This window comes from Notolepis coatsorum, assembly GCF_963971535.1.
Source record: "Notolepis coatsorum genome assembly, chromosome: 4".
Lineage (NCBI taxonomy): Eukaryota > Metazoa > Chordata > Actinopteri > Aulopiformes > Paralepididae > Notolepis > Notolepis coatsorum.
Genome location: NC_140168.1, coordinates 172,201,607 through 172,220,994, shown reverse-complemented (window position 1 = coordinate 172,220,994; position 19,388 = coordinate 172,201,607). Strand labels below are relative to the sequence as shown.

General features: G+C 42.3%; 1 protein-coding gene across 1 annotated transcript in view; it reads right to left on the bottom strand.

Moving 5' to 3' along the window:
• LOC311226748 (neuropilin-1a-like) overlaps window positions 1–19,388 on the bottom strand; it is a gene marked incomplete at both ends in the record, with an annotated part of 147,750 nt that overhangs the window by 51,669 nt on the left and 76,693 nt on the right. Inside the window, 3 exons of the mRNA XM_084312158.1 lie at window positions 1,509–1,684; window positions 3,543–3,687; window positions 11,375–11,530. Coding sequence (XP_084168284.1) covers window positions 1,509–1,684; window positions 3,543–3,687; window positions 11,375–11,530 — 477 coding nt within the window. The remainder of the gene's footprint in view (window positions 1–1,508; window positions 1,685–3,542; window positions 3,688–11,374; window positions 11,531–19,388) is intronic.

The window sequence follows — 19,388 nt, the reverse complement described above, 5'->3', positions numbered from 1 at the left end:
CTGCTGGTGTGTCTGCTGGTCTGTCTACTGGTGTGTCTGCTGGTCTGTCTGCTGGTCTGTCTGCTGGTCTGTCTACTGGTCTGTCTATTGGTCTGTCTGCTGGTCTGTCTGCTGGTGTGTCTGCTGGTCTGTCTGCTGGTGTGTCTGCTGGTGTGTCTGCTGGTCTGTCTATTGGTCTGTCTACTGGTCTGTCTGCTGGTCTGTCTACTGGTCTGTCTGCTGGTCTGTCTACTGGTCTGTCTACTGGTCTGTCTATTGGTCTGTCTGCTGGTCTGTCTATTGGTCTGTCTGCTGGTCTGTCTGCTGGTCTGTCTGCTGGTCTGTCTGCTGGTCTGTCTGCTGGTCTGTCTGCTGGTCTGTCTGCTGGTCTTTTTCTGTCCCACAGCCACTCTAAACATTCTGCTTTTTATTTCATGGCTCTATCTCGACTCTGTCTCGACTGATTGCGAGGTTATCTTGGATGGACATGCTGGAATAGACACAAAACAAATTGACACCCTTTGTCAACGTTGTATATCTGTATATAAAATAGCTTTATTTTGGATGACCTTATTTCTTAGTCTCAAAGCGATCTCGTAGATCTGCAATATCATATTCTCAGCGTTCTTGGCTATTCCATGCTTTGTGTGTGTGTGTGTGTGTGTGTGTGTGTGTGTGTGTGTGTGTGTGTGTGTGTGTGTGTGTGTGTGTGGTGTTTCTGCTGCTGACAGGGACACAATGTCCCCCTCCCCTTATCTTCTTAACCCTTTCAAGTGCACGTCTTTTGGAATGTTTGCAAGGTTCACTTATCAAAATTCTAATCTCACTATGTCCGATTGTAGACCTGAAGAGGCAAGAAGATAGATACCAGTTTCCTCTCTGTGCGTTCAGTAGAAAGCTATCTGGCTGCACGTTAGCCTAGCTTAGCACAATGAATGGAATCGGACATGACCGGTTAGCCTTGCATTTTGCAGCACTGCAAAAGATTTGCACATTACTCATTACACACATACTTTTTTTTGGAACTGTACATAGCCATCTTTGTTATTTAAAATGTATATATAGTATAATATCTACATCCTGATCTGCACTGCACACTTTTAGAACTGTATATAGTAATCTTGGTTTTAGTTATCTATTTTATTCTATGCAAAATGTATTGTATTTTTATCTTATTTTATTATTAAGAATCTATCTTATTACTAAGAAAGAAGCTGCTATGGTCGAGGGACCACAATAAATAGAATTTCACTGTTCTTGCTGTAAAGTACTGTAATCAGTAACAATAAAGGAATCTGAATCTGAATCCTATAGGCATTGTCCAACTAACACCTCTCCCGAAGGCTAACCAGTCACGTCCGCTTCCATTCATTGTGCAGCCAGATAGCTTTCTACTGAACGCACTGGTATCTATCTTCTTGTCTCTCTCTGGAGAAGACAGTAAGCTAATTTCCCCAAATGTTGGCGTGTTCCTTTAAAGCGGTGAGTGGATCTCAGTCCCAGCCAGGTCCAAACAGCCGCAGGGTTACCTGGAGCCACTCGTTCCTGAAGGGCTGTTTGGTCTGCAGCTGCGTCCAGCCCGACCGACCCGTCAGCAGGCGAGCATTCTCGGCCACCCAGCCCCGGTCGGCGTGGGACGAGGCGCTGATCTGGGCGTCCGAGATCTGGCCCGACACCATGCCCAGCATCCCCGAGCAAGGGTAGTCTGTTGACAGAGAGACATTTTGTTATGTCTAGAGACGAAGTCCCTGACATCTGGTGCTACTGTACATGTACCCCTGCTGGTCTCGGATCAGATCCTACTGTGTCTCCCTCTCAGCCTTCCTAATGTCTCAATAAAGAACCTTCTCTCATGGGTCTCTCCTACTCTGTCTCCCTCTCAGCCTTCCTACTGTCTCAATAAATAACCTTCTCTCATGGGTCTCCCTCTCAGCCTTCCTACTGTCTCAATAAAGAACCTTCTCTCATGGGTCTCCCTCTCAGCCTTCCTACTGTCTCAATAAAGAACCTTCTCTCATGGGTCTCCCTCTCAGCCTTCCTACTGTCTCAATAAAGAACCTTCTCTCCTCTGTCTCCCCTACTCTGTCTCCCTCTCAGCCTTCCTACTGTCTCAATAAAGAACCTTCTCTCATGGGTCTCCCTCTCAGCCTTCCTACTGTCTCAATAAAGAACCTTCTCTCCTCTGTCTCCCCTACTCTGTCTCCCTCTCAGCCTTCCTAATGTCTCAATAAAGAACCTTCTCTCATGGGTCTCTCCTACTCTGTCTCCCTCTCAGCCTTCCTACTGTCTCAATAAAGAACCTTCTCTCCTGTGTCTCCCTCTCAGCCTTCCTACTGTCTCAATAAAGAACCTTCTGTCCTGTGTCTCCCTCTCAGCCTTCCTACTGTCTCAATAAAGAACCTTCTCTCCTGTGTCTCCCTCTCAGCCTTCCTACTGTCTCAATAAAGAACCTTCTGTCCTGTGTCTCCCTCTCAGCCTTCCTACTGTCTCAATAAAGAACCTTCTCTCCTGTGTCTCCCTCTCAGCCTTCCTACTGTCTCAATAAAGAACCTTCTGTCCTGTGTCTCCCTCTCAGCCTTCCTACTGTCTCAATAAAGAACCTTCTCTCCTGTGTCTCCCTCTCAGCCTTCCTACTGTCTCAATAAAGAACCTTCTCTCCTGTGTCTCCCCTACTCCGTCTCCCTCTCAGCCTTCCTACTGTCTGTCTCAGTAAAATAAATGAGTATTGCAATTAGTAAAAGTTAAGTATTGCGACTAGAGTTTACAATGTCTGAATTTAGAATGGGTGGAGGCTTTAGTCACGCTTCACTTGACTCTCCTGGAACGAACAACCAAACTGACTTAGCGTTACGAGTTTCAAGCTAGATATCCAAAATGACTGTTTTCTAATATCCAAAACAGGCCAGATTTAATATATGAAGTGAAACAACTGCACCTTGTTTAGTGTGGTATTTATAGAGCACAATTGCATTTAGAGTCATGTCTGGTACTACTGTACACAGCTGTCCCAGAGGCTGTAAATCCCTCCGCAATGTGGGCTCTATTGTAATCTGGTTTTACAACTGTTCACTGTTCTTTATGGAAAACCCCTCTGTGCCTCTGTGTGTGTGTGTGTGTGTGTGTGTGTGTGTGTGTGTGTGTGTGTGTGTGTGTGTGTGTGTGTGTGTGTGTGTGTACGTACATGTATAGCTCCACTTGTGAGGACTGACTCTTGACAGTGTACATTTCTTGTGAGAAATTTTGGACTGTATGGATGTGTTAGCTTGCCAGCAGCCATTCTAGGGGGCAAGTCACAAGCACTACCGCTGAGTCTGCATAATGGTACATTTGTATTTGATTATTAGTACATTTTAGAGGAAACATTTCAAACTATAGTCATCATTTAAACCAGCTGGAGTTATTGTACTTAGCGCGTAAATCTAAAACAGAGTAGCTTTGTGGTCTTACCTTCTCTGTCTGGAGTGGACACATGCTTTTTGGTCAGGCTGCTTTTGTATATAAGAATTTGTTCTTACTTGCTTGCCTTATTTTATTTTTTTAATAACCGCCGGCTAACGGGGTACCTGAAGTCCTGCAGCCGTAGACCTCGAATCGCATGCAGATGCCTTGCTCCCAGGACATGGGCCTGACGCGGAGGTAGCGTGCCAGCGTCTGCTTGGGAAGGAAGGCCCGGGCTTCATCTGTCGGGTTGTGGTTCCCCTGGAAGATCTGAGGGAACAGAGAGAAGGAAAGACACACACGGTTACTTTGATTATTTTCAATTGAGTTCAATTGAGGATGCACTGTTCAATCTGAATTCTGTGTGGTTGGAAAGAAATACATGAAAAGGTTACTCGGTACGCCTCGTGTTGGCCACCTGCGATGTCGGTGACACTAGAATTTGAGCTTATTCCATTGTTGCACTTGTTGGAAGACATTCTGGATATTGGAGTCATTCTGGATATAGGAGTCATTCTGGCTATTGGAGTCATTCTGGATATTGGAGTCATTCTGGATATTGGACTAATTCTGGATATTCGAGTCATTCTGGATATTGGACTCATTCTGTATATAGGAGTCATTCTGGACTGTCCAATAAGAGTGTTCCTGGGCTTGAGGAGGCGTGACTATCGGCCACTTCCCATTATAAACTACTTCACTCCATAATTGCATCACTAAGAAAATATAGTAGACATGCAGCCTTCTAGGTGTAGACCTTGAATCTGTTCATACTGCGCTCATCAATATTAATTTGATGTATTATTCAGGCCTCACAAGAAGCACAGGATACAGAAGAGAGGCAGGGGATGACAGACAGACTGGAGTCAAGGTTCATACAGTATGACTGGAAGAGGAAGGCTGTTCCTTCCAAGTCTCAGACTCCACACATATTGATTCAGAAATATTGACTGAAGTCCTTCTCCCATATCGATTACAATACAGGCTCCTTCATAATTCAATCTTAAGATATGGTTATTGTTGATGGTATATTGGTGATTCTGCGATGGGTAATTCAGCATGATCTGTTGTTGTGTGTGTGTGTGCCTGTGTGTGCGCACGTGCATGGGTATCTTTCACATTTGAACCGATACCGGTACCGGTACCTGTGAATCAATACCGGTACCCAACGGTACCTTTTTTCTGTACTTTAGTCTCAAGAAATTTAATTTACCTACCTCAGTCGTGAAAAAAAAATCCAAACTTCAAATAACTACAATTTCGACAGTTTTCGGCTTGCCATTGCTCCGACTGCTTTGTTGTTGAATCAAGTCAAATCCTAGGTAAGCATATATTGTGCGTGTGAACGTTGATATGAAAAGAAAAAAGTAAAAAAAATAAAATAAAAAAAAGTAAAAAAAATAAATAAAAAGTAATTTTTAATTTTTTTTGTATCTCACTTGATTCGATACTCGGTAGTACCGACGTGTTTCGGTTCGGTACCTCAAAAGTACCGAATTCGGTACCCATCCCTAGTGTGTGTGCGTGCATGCGCCTGTGTGTGTGCCTGTGTGTGTGCGTATGCGTCTGTATGTGTGTGAAAAGAGCAACGGTCATGCTGTTGCAGAGTAGTGGTAGCCCAAAGGTGAAGGAAGTGTGCTTAGTAGTTGCTGTAGTTTCAAGTTTATTAGTTGTCATAGTAAAATACAGAATACTTTTCCATGAAATGCTTTTTTCTGTATGAACTCCTGGGAGTGTGCTAGATAAAAATAGATAAAAAGTATAAAATAGAAAGTCAAAAGTATGTAAACAAAAAGTGTTCAGTCAATATACTGTACATACAATATACAATAGAGAGTAAAAAAAATAGTAACAGTGAGCTACAGTACAATACAGTATACAGTACAATGCAGAAATGGGATGAGGTACAACTTAGGGTAAGGTGCAATGAGGTATGAATTGTAGGGATGGGTACCTTTCACATTTGAACCGATACCGGTACCGGTACCTGTGAATCGATACCGGTACCCAACGGTACCTTATTTGCATTGAAATTTAATTTACCTACCTCAGTCGTAAAAAAAAAAATCCAAACTTCAAATAACTACAATTTCGACAGTTTTCGGCTTGTCATTGCTCCGACTGCTTTGTTGTTGAATCAAGTAAAATCCTAGGTAAGCATATATTGTGCGTGTGAACGTTGACATGAAAAGAAAAAAGTAAAAAAAAAATATATATATATATATATATTTTTAAATATTTTTTTTTGGTTTCTCACTTGATTCGATACTCGGTAGCAGTGGCGTAACTCTCTCTCAATGTGTGCGGGGGACAGATTTGGGGGCGTGGCGAGTGACGTCGATGGGGGGGGTTAGGGGGGGCCCCCCCCCCTCTACCTAGAGTTTTTTTTTTTTTTTTTTTTTTTTTTTTAATACCAGAGGTGCAATACCGCATTTTCCCAGGCGGTGGCGCCATTTCTCCATGTAAACGACACACTGAGCTCATACAGAAACAAGTATTGTTGTGACAAATAATAAACAAATTTGAAAGGTTTATGGTGAAAGAACATTTATTATATGGTGCTTCAATTAGCAATTATGAACACAGTAATACAAGATATGCATGATAAAAAAAAGACATGCTAAGTTCCTGAGAAACACTACTATACAATATACAATTTTAGCTCTTAATGTATCTATCACCTTTATCTATCACCAATCACTTTTAATCAAATTTAATTACAGGTATAAAACGTTAACATAAATCACTCTTATGCACTGGTACATAAGTTATATAACAAACCTGTTTAATAAAACTCTAACCCTTAAGGTCATGCCTGCATCGATTGGGCAATAATCCAAAACTAAAATACCTGAGAGGGCACTGGTTCCTATGTAGACTACTATACAATTTTAACTCTGTCATTATTATACTTAATGTATCTAAACTATATTATACAAGAGCCACATCTGTTCTTTCCTTAAAGTGACTTTTTATATACCTCATTCCTTTAAAGTGACTTCTCCATTATTTAAATTGACATTTTCACATTTAAACTCATCCAATGCTTCCAAAGACATGTTGTCTCCGATCATGGGCAGAGATGAATTCCTCACAGAGTTCTCTCATGTCAAAGGCATCAACTCTTTCTTGATGTATATGACAAACTGCCACACTGTTCAACCTTTTCTGCTTCATGGAGTTGCGAAGCCAGGTCTTCAACCTCCGGAGTCCGCTGAAACTCCTCTCAGCTTCAGCAGAGGATGTGGGAACAACCAGCAATAGCCTCACAAGGACTAGGCGACAGCGTAGCAAAACTTAGTTTGCTTTGAAGAAGTAGCTTTCTCCTCTTGGGCGACGTATTTTAACACACACCTTGGGCGACGTATTTTAACACACACCTCGGTTGACGACCCGAGCTATTATTATGCAAAGACAAGTACTTTAGTGAGTGGGTACTTGGCCCGTGCAGGGCAAGAATGCGACCCCCATCTACTGCTCTTTGCATAATAATAGGACAGGTAGTCAGACTCAGCTCTTTGGACGGTAAAACGTGGGAGGTACAATAACTGCATTCTGAAAACATGCGGGGGACACTTTCCGATGTCCCCGGCGTCAGTTACGCCCCTGCTCGGTAGTACCGACGTGTTTCGGTTCGGTGCCTCAAAAGTACAGAATTCGGTACCCATCCCTAATGAATTGTAGTGCAAATCTCTTTACCAATAAATATAAAGTGTGTTAAAGTGTCTAAAGTGAGTAAAGTGGGTGTTACGGTGAGTGTTTATTTAAAGTGAGTGTGTACGTGTGGATGTGTGTGCTGTGAGTGTAGTTGATTTTGTTGTTACATAGTGTCATTGACGTTGAGCATCCTGATGGCCTGGGGATAGAATCTTCTTCTGAGTCTCTCTGTACTGTCCATGAGACTCCGGTATCGCTTGCCTGACCGCAGCAGTTCAAAGAGGCAGTTGTTTGGGTGGCTAGAGTCTTTGATTATTCTCTTAGCCTTGCCCCTGCAACGCTTGTTGTAAATGTCCTGGGCCCTCATTCATCAACGTGTTCTACGCACAGATTTGTGCTTACCCTGTGCGTACGATCATTTCTAAGCAAAGAGTGGGATTCATCAATTTCAACTTGAACTTGACTCCGTGCTTACGTCTACGCACAGGTCAGACCATGCGTACCTGGCGCCCAGTGGTAGAATATATTATTACAACAAGGAAATGAGCTTCTGTGCATAATAACACTGGCATGTTCTGTACGAACCGTAGTTCATTATAGTTCATTGTAAAATAGCAACAGTAGTGTAATTATGGTCAAAACCCTATAAATAGCATTTGGAATAATAGATCTTTCTCTCAGAATGAATGCAGCATGGTTTATATAGCGTTATCGGAATATACGGGGTGTAGGCTACTGACTGACTGCGCTCCGCGTAGCTTGATTGATTGATTGATTGAAAAGTTTATTAACAGATTGCAGAATGGGTACAGTACAGTACAGCACAGTACATACAATTGTTAATTGGGGATGCAGACCAGAGAAAGACTTTCGTCTTGTTTACATCAGGGTCCCCCATTTTCAATTCATCATAAATCATAAAGCTCAACTCGTTATTATTTTGCGCAGACCGCAGAAACACGGGAACGTTTTGATTATATTTAAAAGGCTTTACGTTAAACGAAACAAGTGGAATTTCGAAGCTGTAAGCAGAATACAAGTCATATGAATATAGTGTTCTTCCCCCTTTTTACTGTATAAGAAAGAATAGAAAACGCATTGCAATGACACCAGATAGTGGACAGACTATGTATATGATGGGATTCAAGTTCGCGTTTTTGTTGATCATAGGCATGCTGTCAGAGTATGATATCTTAATCAAACATTCTAGAACATTTGTCGTCACAGATCATGTCCTAATAGAACATAGGCTATGGCATGGATCGTGATATTGTGTGGACTGTTATTATTACTGTACCGGTACCACCCATTGTGACAACAGCCTTGTGAGTCCCGCACACAAACATGATGGAATTCAAGTTCATGTATTGAAAGGCAGGCTACATCATACATGCAGTGAGATTCATTGTTCTTGTATATGCTCTCGTATTATTGTTTATATAGGCTACCCAATACTGACATCAAAATAGATTGTAGTATGCCTCTAGAAATCATATGCAGCAGGTAGAAAATTGACGGGAGATCCATCGCGATTTGGAATAAAATTGAGGAGAACTTTAATCCCTGGGTATTAATCAAACAACACGGGAAAAGGCAGTCATATTCCAGCGCGGTATTTATTAGTGTTTGCGCTGCCCAGGCAGCAATGGTTAATATATATCATATCCGACATCACCGTAAGTGTACACGTCTGTCAGCCTGTCTCATGACACGCTTCCCTCGGCTTAGTCCATTTTTCCACATTTCATGGGTGTATTCCATTACCGTATATGGTTAATCGGGGCGTTTCTGGTATGCAAATACGTGAAAGTGTGCACGAGCCTCGGCGCAGAGCCAAGGTGGGATTCATCATGACAGGTGTGCGTAGAGCCTGCGTACGCACGTGTGATGAATCCCGACTTCCCTGTGCGTACACTGGTTCTACATTCCGTGCTTACGTGTGGAAATAGAACATGTTCTACGCACACATTGATGAATGAGGCCCCTGGGCCCTCATTCATCAACGTGTCTTACGCACAGATATGTGCTTAACCTGTGCGTACGACCATTTCTAAGCAAAGAGTGGGATTCATCAATTTCAACTTGAACTTGACTCCGTGCTTATGTGTACGCACAGCTCGGAGCACACTTAGCTGACGCCCAGTGGTAGAATATATTATTACAACAAGGAAATGAGCTTCTGTGCATTAGTTTCAACACTGGCATGTTCTGTATGAACCGTAATTCATTATAGTTCATTGTAAAATAGCAACAGTAGTGTAATTATGGTCAAAACCCTATAAATAGCATTTGGAATAATAGATCTTTCTCTCAGAATGAATGCAGCATGGTTTATATAGCGTTATCGGAATATACGGGGTGTACTGACTGACTGCGCTCCGCGTAGCTCAACTCGTTATTATTTTGCGCACAGACCGCAGAAACACGGGAACGTTTTGATTATATTTAAAAGGCTTTACGTTAAACGAAACAAGTGGAATTTCGAAGCTGTAAGCAGAATACAAGTCATATGAACACCCACGATATAGTGTTCTTCCCCCTTTTTACTGTATAAGAAAGAATAAAAAACGCATTGCAATGACACCAGATAGTGGACAGACTATGTAAATATGATGATGGGATTCAAGTTCGCGTTTTTGTTGATCATAGGCATGCTGTCAGAGTATGATATCTTAATCAAACATTCTAGAACATTTGTCTCACAGATCATGTCATAATAGAACATAGGCTATGGCATGGTCCATCGTGATATTGTGTAGACTGTTATTACTGTACCGGTACCACCCATTGTGACAACAGCCTTGTGAGTCCCGCACACAAACATGATGGAATTCAAGTTCATGTATTGAAAGGCAGGCTACATCATACATGCAGTGAGATTAATTGTTCTTGTATATGCTCTCGTATTATTGTTTATATAGGCTACCCAATACTGACATCAAAATATATTGTAGTATGCATCTAGAAATCATATGCAGCAGGTGGAAAATTGACGGAAGATCCATCGCGATTTGGAATAAAATTGAGGAGAACTTTAATCCCTGGGTATTAATCAAACAACACGGGAAAAGGCAGTCATATTCCAGCACGGTCTTTATTAGTGTTTGCGCTGCCCAGGCAGCAATGGTTAATAGATATCATATCCGACATCACCGTAAGTGTACACGTCTGTCAGCCTGTCTCATAACACGCTTCCCTCGGCTTAGTCCATTTTTCCACATTTCATGGGGGTATTCCATTACCGTATATGGTTAATCGGGGCGGTTCTGGTATGCAAATACTTAAAACAGTGCACGAGCTCAAACGTAGGATCAAAGTCATATTCATCATGACAGGTGTGCGTAGAACCTGCGTACGCACGTGTGGTGAATCCCGTTTCTTCTGTGCGTGCACTGATTCTACATTCTGTGCTTACGTGTGGAAATAGAACATTTTCTACGCCACGTTGATGAATGAGGGCCCTGGAGAGTGGGAAGCCCCCCTCCAATTGTTTGGCTGAACGGGCCACTCTCTGTAAGGCCAACTACCTGTACCAACTACCTGTTGGTTCAAATCCCAGACAGAGAATATCCAAGCAAGGGAAAGTGAATCAGTTATTTCACATCTCCTCCACTGCTCCAGTAGGAGCTTCTCATTGGACAATAGTAGACGATCCGTCTATTGGTCTAATATAGAAGACTGTGGTTGTAGCCTACTGGTTGTACTGGGCAGTTCCCAAGTACAGTATGATTAGTGAGGAAATGTACAAGAGCCATCTAAACCTCCCTGAATAAACCCTTACGAAAAGGTATCATAGTAGTATGATGTCATTGTACTACCATGGTAAAAGTTATTCCACCATGGTACAACTTTTGCACTTCAATAATACCATGGTATGATCCAAGTTAAACCATGATACTGATGGTAATATCATGGTATGATCCAAGTTAAACCATGATACTGATGGTAATATCATGGTATGATCCAAGTTAAACCATGATACTGATGGTAATATCATGGTATGATCCAAGTTAAACCATGATACTAATGGTAATATCATGGTATGATCCAAGTTAAACCATGATACTGATGGTAATATCATGGTATGATCCAAGTTAAACCATGATACTGATGGTAATATCATGGTATGATCCAAGTTAAACCATCATTGTTCAGTCACTGTGTCATTGTAGTGACCAGAATATGATGGAAATACTATAATAATTTATTTGAAATATAATGATACTTTTTCGTATTGGGAATAAAAGTAAAAACAAAACAACAACAATAATAACAACACCAACACAAACAACAATGCTACCTTCTGCTTGTTTCCCTCCTTTATTGTGATCCAGTCCTCTCCGTTGGAGCTCACATCCACTTTGAAGGAGCGCACAAAGTAGTGCTTCTTGGTCTCCTTGGAGATGGCTCCCTGAGTCCCGATGGCTGAGACGAAGCGCAGGAATCCCAGGTCCACCTAGCAACACAACACAACAGTTGGTTAGCATGGTACCACTACCTACAGGTCTGTTAGCATGGTACCGCTACCTACAGGTCCACCTAGCAACACAGCACAACAGTTGGTTAGCATGGTACAGCTACCTACAGGTCCACCTAGCAACACAGCACAACAGTTGGTTAGCATGGTACAGCTACCTACAGGTCCACCTAGCAACACAACACAACAGTTGGTTAGCATGGTACCACTACCTACAGGTCTGTTAGCATGGTACAGCTACCTACAGGTCCACCTAGCAACACAGCACAACAGTTGGTTAGCATGGTACCACTACCTACAGGTCTGTTAGCATGGTACCGCTACCTACAGGTCCACCTAGCAACACAGCACAACAGTTGGTTAGCATGGTACAGCTACCTACAGGTCCACCTAGCAACACAGCACAACAGTTGGTTAGCATGGTACAGCTACCTACAGGTCCACCTAGCAACACAGCACAACAGTTGGTTAGCATGGTACAGCTACCTACAGGTCCACCTAGCAACACAACACAACAGTCGGTTAGCATGGTACAGCTACCTACAGGTCCACCTAGCAACACAGCACAACAGTTGGTTAGCATGGTACAGCTACCTACAGGTCCACCTAGCAACACAACACAACAGTCGGTTAGCATGGTACAGCTACCTACAGGTCCACCTAGCAACACAACACAACAGTCGGTTAGCATGGTACAGCTACCTACAGGTCCACCTAGCAACACAACACAACAGTCGGTTAGCATGGTACAGCTACCTACAGGTGCACCTACAGTAGCAACACAACAGTTGGTTAGCATGGTACAGCTACCATGCCTGAAAAGCCCAGATATCATCCTCATAATATGAACGTTTAATCTAGATTTAGACTGTACCAATTAAACCTAAATTTGGCAACTTTTTTTATGGAATTTGGTGGCTTTAAACAAGTTTGAGTCTTAGTTCTCAGGTTTCTGGCTTTGATTGAGAGTTGTTTGTGTTCACAAAACAATGCTTGGACTTTTCTAGACCACAGGAACAATGTGCACCATGTCTTATTTGGGAGCGTGCCTATGTTCCGACAGCCCTACTCTACCTTCAGGAACTCATCACTCCACAATCCTTCACCCGCACCCTCAGATCCGCAGGTAGCCTGCTCCTTCAGGTCCCCAATACCCGGCTCTGCACCATGGGTGACCGAGCCTTCTGCACGGCTGCACCACGCCTGTGGAACAGCCTCCCCATCCAGCTGAGGGCACCACAGAGCCTGGACTCTTTCAAAGCAGGCCTGAAAACCTATCTGTTCAAAAAGGCCTTTGACTGCTTTTTATTTAAATTTTATTGCGCTCTGTTTTTAAATTGTCTGTTTATACTATGTTTTTAATTAACTATGTTCTATTTTTATTCTGTATTTTATTTTATTTGTTTTACTAATAACTATTTTATTCTATTTTTTTTAACTGTTTTAACCATGTAGTGTAGCACTTTGGGATCCCAGCGAACAAAAAGTGCATTACAAATCCAATCTATTATTATTATTATTATTATGTTCCCACAGCCCTATGTTCCCACATTTCCTTTTTTCATAAATTTGTATCTGTTTTTATCCCCCTTTCTCTTAATTTGGTGTAGTCTGACGTCGCTTTGAACCGCCCGCGAGGTCCACCCGTAGGGATTTATCATTGGGAAAATGGATGATCGGCTATTGTAAGAATTATGCCGCATAGAAATTGAAAAGCTTTCCATTTTTGCACAAAATGAGTTCCCTTCTATCACTGACATTATTGTTTAAGGATTTTTGGTTGAAATAAAATTCGGTGATTTATTTTTATGATTAATTGCGAATATTTTCATGTTGAGCTATAGATTGTGGATGAATACGCACAGAAAGGTACACCATGCAAATGTTAATGCTTTATTTGTTTTTGACGATTTAGAAATGGGCAATGGGGAAATACATTGCATTGGAGAGAGGGTGGAACATGAAAAACGGCAATGACGTAACCACTACACCTCCCTATTACACCCAACCTAGTATAATTGTCCTCTGGTAGTAGAGGGTTCGTCCAGGAACATAGGGCTGTGGGACCATTAGGCTGTGGGAACATAGGGCCTCATTTTGAGAAGAATCTTATAAATGTGGGAACATAGGGCTGTGGGAACATACAGTAGGGCCTACTTTTTAGAATAATCTTAGAAATATGGGACCATTGGGCTGTGGGAACATAGGGCCTACTTTTGAGAAAAATCTTAGAAATGTGGTAACATAGGGCGGCTGGGTAGCGCAGCGGACTAAGCGCCTGCCTACCACCGCAGAGACACTGGTATCGAATCCAGCTGTCAGCGGTACCTCCGGCTTGGTTGGTTGTCCATACTAACCAATTGGCAGTGTTAGCCGGTGGGAAGCCGGCGGGGTGTGTATCCTGGTCGTTGTAAACAGCGACTCCTACAGGTCGGTCGGGGCTCCTGCTCAGCGAGGGAGGGAACTGGGGGAAGTAGTGTGAGCCTCCCATGCGTTACGCTCCCCCAGTGAGAGTCCTCGCTGTCAGGTGAAAAGAAGCGGCTGGCTGACTCCACATGTATCGGAGGGGACATGTGATAGTATCTATCAACCCTCCCTAGACCGGCAAGTGGGGGGCAAATGCGCGCAATGACCAGGAAGGGGAGGGGGGAATTGGCATAACGACTAAATTGGGATGGGAGAAAAATACAGAAAAAGGAGGAGAAAAAGTAGATAAAGAAAAAAAAATTGGGAACATAGGGCTGTGGGAACATAGGGCTTACCCCACCTGAAGACTATATCATTCAGTCTTAGATATGGCTACCGTGTGTAAAGAACTGACAGTGTTGTGCTTCTGTAAAACACAGCCAGAGAACACCAACCACACCGTGTGTGTGTGAGAAAGAGTCAGAGAGAGAGAGAGAGAGAGAGAGAGAGAGAGAGAGAGAGAGAGAGAGAGAGAGAGAGAGAGAGAGAGAGAGAGAGAGAGAGAGAGAGAGAGAGAGAGAGAGAGAGAGAGAGAGAGAGGGAGAGACAGAGAAGAGGGAGATAGAGAGAGATAGGCAGAGAAGAGAGAGAGAGAAAAGAGGGAGAGAGAGAGAGAGAGAGATAGGCAGAGAAGAGAGAGAGAGAGAGAGAGAGAGAGAGAGAGAGAGAGAGAGAGAGAGAGAGAGAGAGAGAGAGAGAGAGAGAGAGAGAAACAGAGAGAAACAGAGAGAGGGGGAGAGGGGGAGAATCAGCTCAGGTCAATTTTACGGTTGTCCAAGAGCATTACTAATGAGTTGTGTGTGATCCATACCGTGTGTGTGTCCTGAGGTTATGTCAGAGGTTCCAGAAGCAAAAACAACAAGTTACGAGACATGACTATTGAGAAAGATCTGTTTATTTCCTTCAATTATATATCACATCATTCTAGTAGCTTGCATGTGTTGGTCAGATTATCATTGTGTATTTGGCCTTTTGTAAGCTTTGCCAGGTAGCTCTAGTTTGACATTGACATTATTAACCAGCCGCATACTCTAGGTGTCACATTTCAAAATCATCCCCAGCCCCCCATGACACTAAAGTATAGAATCAGAAATAAAGAATGAGTCACATGTGAAGATTGACCAAATCTCATTGTACATTGTGCTTCTACAAACATAGGTTCTGAGAAAACAGCCCTCAAAGAATTTGAGAAGGGTTTTTACAAGTCCAGAGGATTTGGTGCTTCGAACTGATCCATTGATAGTTCTTTACTCTTGAGGACTGAATGTGTTGAAATCAAATCGACATAACCCTCTCTAAACAATCTTTGATTGACAGCCTGAGAAGAGTGAATGCTGTGCAGTAGGAAAACCTGTTCTTTGCCCGTTGATTGATTGATTGAATTTATTGGACAATCTAAAATCACATACAATACTGATACACAACATGTACAGCCATCGCATATAATTTAAAACCGTCGGTTTATTTCCATCGTGGTCCTCAAAGAGGGGAGACAAGATGACGAGTACTGTATGCACAAATAAGACATGCAAATAAAAATTTCAAGCATTAAGTTAAGACAGCTTGAGTAGTTCTTTCCATAATATTGATTGTATTGATTGTAAAGCAGGAAACAACTCGTTGTGACTTCAGAGGATGTACTTATTCTTCCATGCGTGGAATGAATATATTTTGTGTACCTCTGAACATTTTGTCTGACTCTAAATGATTATTTAATACCATTTACCTGACCTGTGGAACAAGAGTTACAAACTGAGCTTCAGTTTATTTTACGAGATTTTGTTAGATAACTTATAGGTTAAGTTGTGCAATCGATGTATGGATCCATTTTGTTTGGCTTTTATTATTACAGTATAAGAGGTTAAATATTTTCGGAATTACTTGTATTGTGTTGAACTTGCTTTGACAACAAATACTTTATTTAGCAGGCCTATGTCATGCCAATAAAGCCCATTTGAATTGAATGATAACATAAAAGAAAATGTATCAAAGAGAATAGCAACGATATCCTAAAGATCCAGGGAAATCCTAAAACTTCTGTTTAAATCTTAAAGGTTATCGGAGGCATATTTTTGGTACAAATACCAAAACCAAATAAATGTAAACTATTAATCCCAAACAGGACATGACACCTATTTTTTCCCCCACTTCATGGCTGTTATGCTATAGGACTGCATTACATCTGTAATGTAAGTTTCCATCGAGAGAGAAAATAAACATCAAAGAGGAAATAGCTCAAACTGTTGCATGGCTAAAATACACGTTACGCTTCAGGCCATGGGAGGCGTGTAAAAGCGGGACGTATAATTATATTACCATAGATAACATGCCGCGGTAACACACGCTGCGGTCGTGGCATGGGGGGAAGGCAATGTGAAGCTCTTTCATTTAGCTTGTTTTCCAGGAAAGGAAAAAAAGAGAAAGAACAACTTCCCATGGGTCTGTGTGGCTCTGAGACTGACAGGAGGACCCCTGGGAAATTGCGGTCCCGCGGGACCGCTCGCTGTCGACCGCTTCGTTGACATTCCCAGCTGCATTAATCTCCCCAGAGATTATATACACCCACCCTCCTCCACCCCCGTAACAGGATGCGTATAGAGACACCACACAGAATTCTATTGGTGTTCATGTCTGCTTGTTCTTTCCCCCCATAGGAATTCAAGTTTCCATTGATGCTTATGTAGTCTTAATCCTTTCACTACCACACTACACTATCCTTTCACCTTTCACTACCACACTACACTACGGTTAACCTTCTCTAGTGTGGTTGTGAAAGGGTTAACCCTTTGTCGTGTGGCAGTGAAAAGGGTTAACCTTCTGTATTGTCGCAGTGAAAGGGTTAACCATTTGGTAGAGTGGTAGAGAAAGGTTAACCTTCTGTAGTGTGGTTGTGAGAGGGTTAACCCTTTGTCGTGTGGCAGTGAAAGGGTTAAAACACTGTGTGTGTGTGTGTGTGTGTGTGTGTGTGTGTGTGTGTGTGTGTGTGTGTGTGTGTGTGTGTGTGTGTGTGTGTGTGTTTGTGCTTTGAATGGGTTCACATGGGGCCTTGGATATTTTGCTTAAAAACATTCAAGAACCATTATCATCGATATTCAAGCACAATTCCACACAGCACACGTCGAGACACATGCAGCGAAGACTACGGGAATGGAAAGACTTTCACTTTGAATTTAAGACACTCAGTGACGAGTGGGAAAGCAAGTCAGGAGAGCTGTTGGAGTTTCATTTCAACACTCTATATATCTATTTGAAATTTTTTAAAGAGATATGTCTCTACCCACGCAAGCGGGCAGAGCCCTACCCATCTGGTTAACATCAGCTATGAAAATGTGTTATTAGGGGCGGCTATGTGGTGCAGTGGGCAAGGCGCTCACCACGAATACTGGAGACGCTGGGTTCGCCTGTTCGAGCCCAGCGCTCCACATTGCTTTCAGTTTAGCTGGTCGTCCGTACTAATACACATTGGCAGTATTAGGGGGGTGGGAAACTGATGGGTGGGGATCGGGCGTTGTGGACAGCGACTCCTACAGGTCGGTTGGTGTGCCTGCGCAGTAGAATCAGGAAGCGATGGGGGCGGCGCGCGGCACCCCTCCAAAACGCAGACCCCTGACGCTGAGAGATCGCGCCGCGCAGGTGAAAAGATGCGACTGCTGTTACCTCAAGTACCGGAGGGGACTCGTGCTATGTATGACTTAGTCCACATTGCAGTCGGCTTGTGGGAGGCATGAAACAGCGTTCGAGACAGGGGAGGGTTGAATTGGATGATACGAAATTGGGATGGGAGAAAAATTGAAAATGGGAAAAAAAGTGGATAAAAAAAAATTTATAAAAAAAATGTGTTATTAGGATAGGGTTATATTTCATTCCTGTCATGGAGCGAGACACCACGCTAGAATTGTCTTCCGCTCACTCACTCATCCACTGAACCACTGGAATGTCTCCATTTATGAACCACAGCTGTGCACTTGATAATAAATAAACTCAATATATAAACAATAAACTGATCAGGAAGGCAGGATCCATTATTGGCTTGACCCCTGAGTCGCTAGAGGCGATCATGGACAAAGAACGGGTAGGAAGCTCCAGTGTGTTGTGATTTTTTTGTTGTTGAATGGGCTGAAAAGCTCTTTTAGTGATGCCAAGGTGCTCTTCAGAGAGATTTAGTACCTGCTGCTGTGAAGTATTTTAATGAACATTGTCGTTGACTGTCACTGTTGATGATGATGATCTGATGTTGATGACTACGATGGTGGATGTACTGAGGATTATGTTGATGTTGATGTCATCTACGACCACTAACATATTCTATTACAGTCACATTGTTGTTACATTATTTATAGTGCTCTCTTTTCTGTACTGCCTTGAGACTTACATGCTTCTTTTTCAAATGTTCTATTGTCCTATTGTCCTGTCTGTCGTACATGTATGGTGGAACATCCAGTTCTACTCCTACAGTCACGAATGGTCTCTTAAATTGGTATTTGTATTTGAAAAGAAAGTAAAAAAGAATCTCCTTGTGCCTTCTGCCCCTAGTGTGATCTGCCTACTTTAGACCAGCCATCTCGTTTGGCCAAATAGCAGAAATTCAGTGACATGATGACAACCCTGAACGGCACAGGAAGTCCTTCCTTCCGACAACCATCAAACTATATAACGCATCACTGTGCCTCACTGAGCACAGAGTACAAACTCTAACATATCTCCTGGACTTTTTGACTTATGACCTTTTACCTTTACGTCGACACTTGACATTTTTTTTTACACCTATTACTGTACATTTTACTGTATATTTTTGGCTGTATATTTAAGAATGTATATACATATTTTAGAATGTATATCCCTGACTGTATTTGTATTTGTATTCTTATTTGTGATTTGTGATTTTTAATTACCTAAATGTTTATTGTGAGCGATCTCTGTAGTGCTGAATTTCCCTCGGCATCAATAAAGCACTTCTATTCTATTCCATACTGTATAGTAGAGCTGCCGCGGTATTGATGATTTCCTTACCGCACAAATTTGCAAAATATTTCCTACACAAAAAATTTAAAATAAAAGTTTGAATAAATTTTTTTTTCTTTTTAGTAGTAGTCTACTCTTTATAGCATATAGCCTGCCTCTAGTCTAAATGTCTATCTTTAGAGGATGACTTTGCAGCATGAATATTGTTTGGGATTCGGCAAGCATGCATTAGTTATTGAAAGTGAAACACGGATTAGAAGTTTCCCCTCTGGTTGTGCGCCGTTCACTCTGTGTCGCGGGCAGGGGTGGTTACCCCCCCGACCCTTTCTTCTTATTATTACTATAAAGTTACTACTTTATAATAAAGGCATTCGTTTTGTGGCATTAACATTATATAGTTATACGTTCA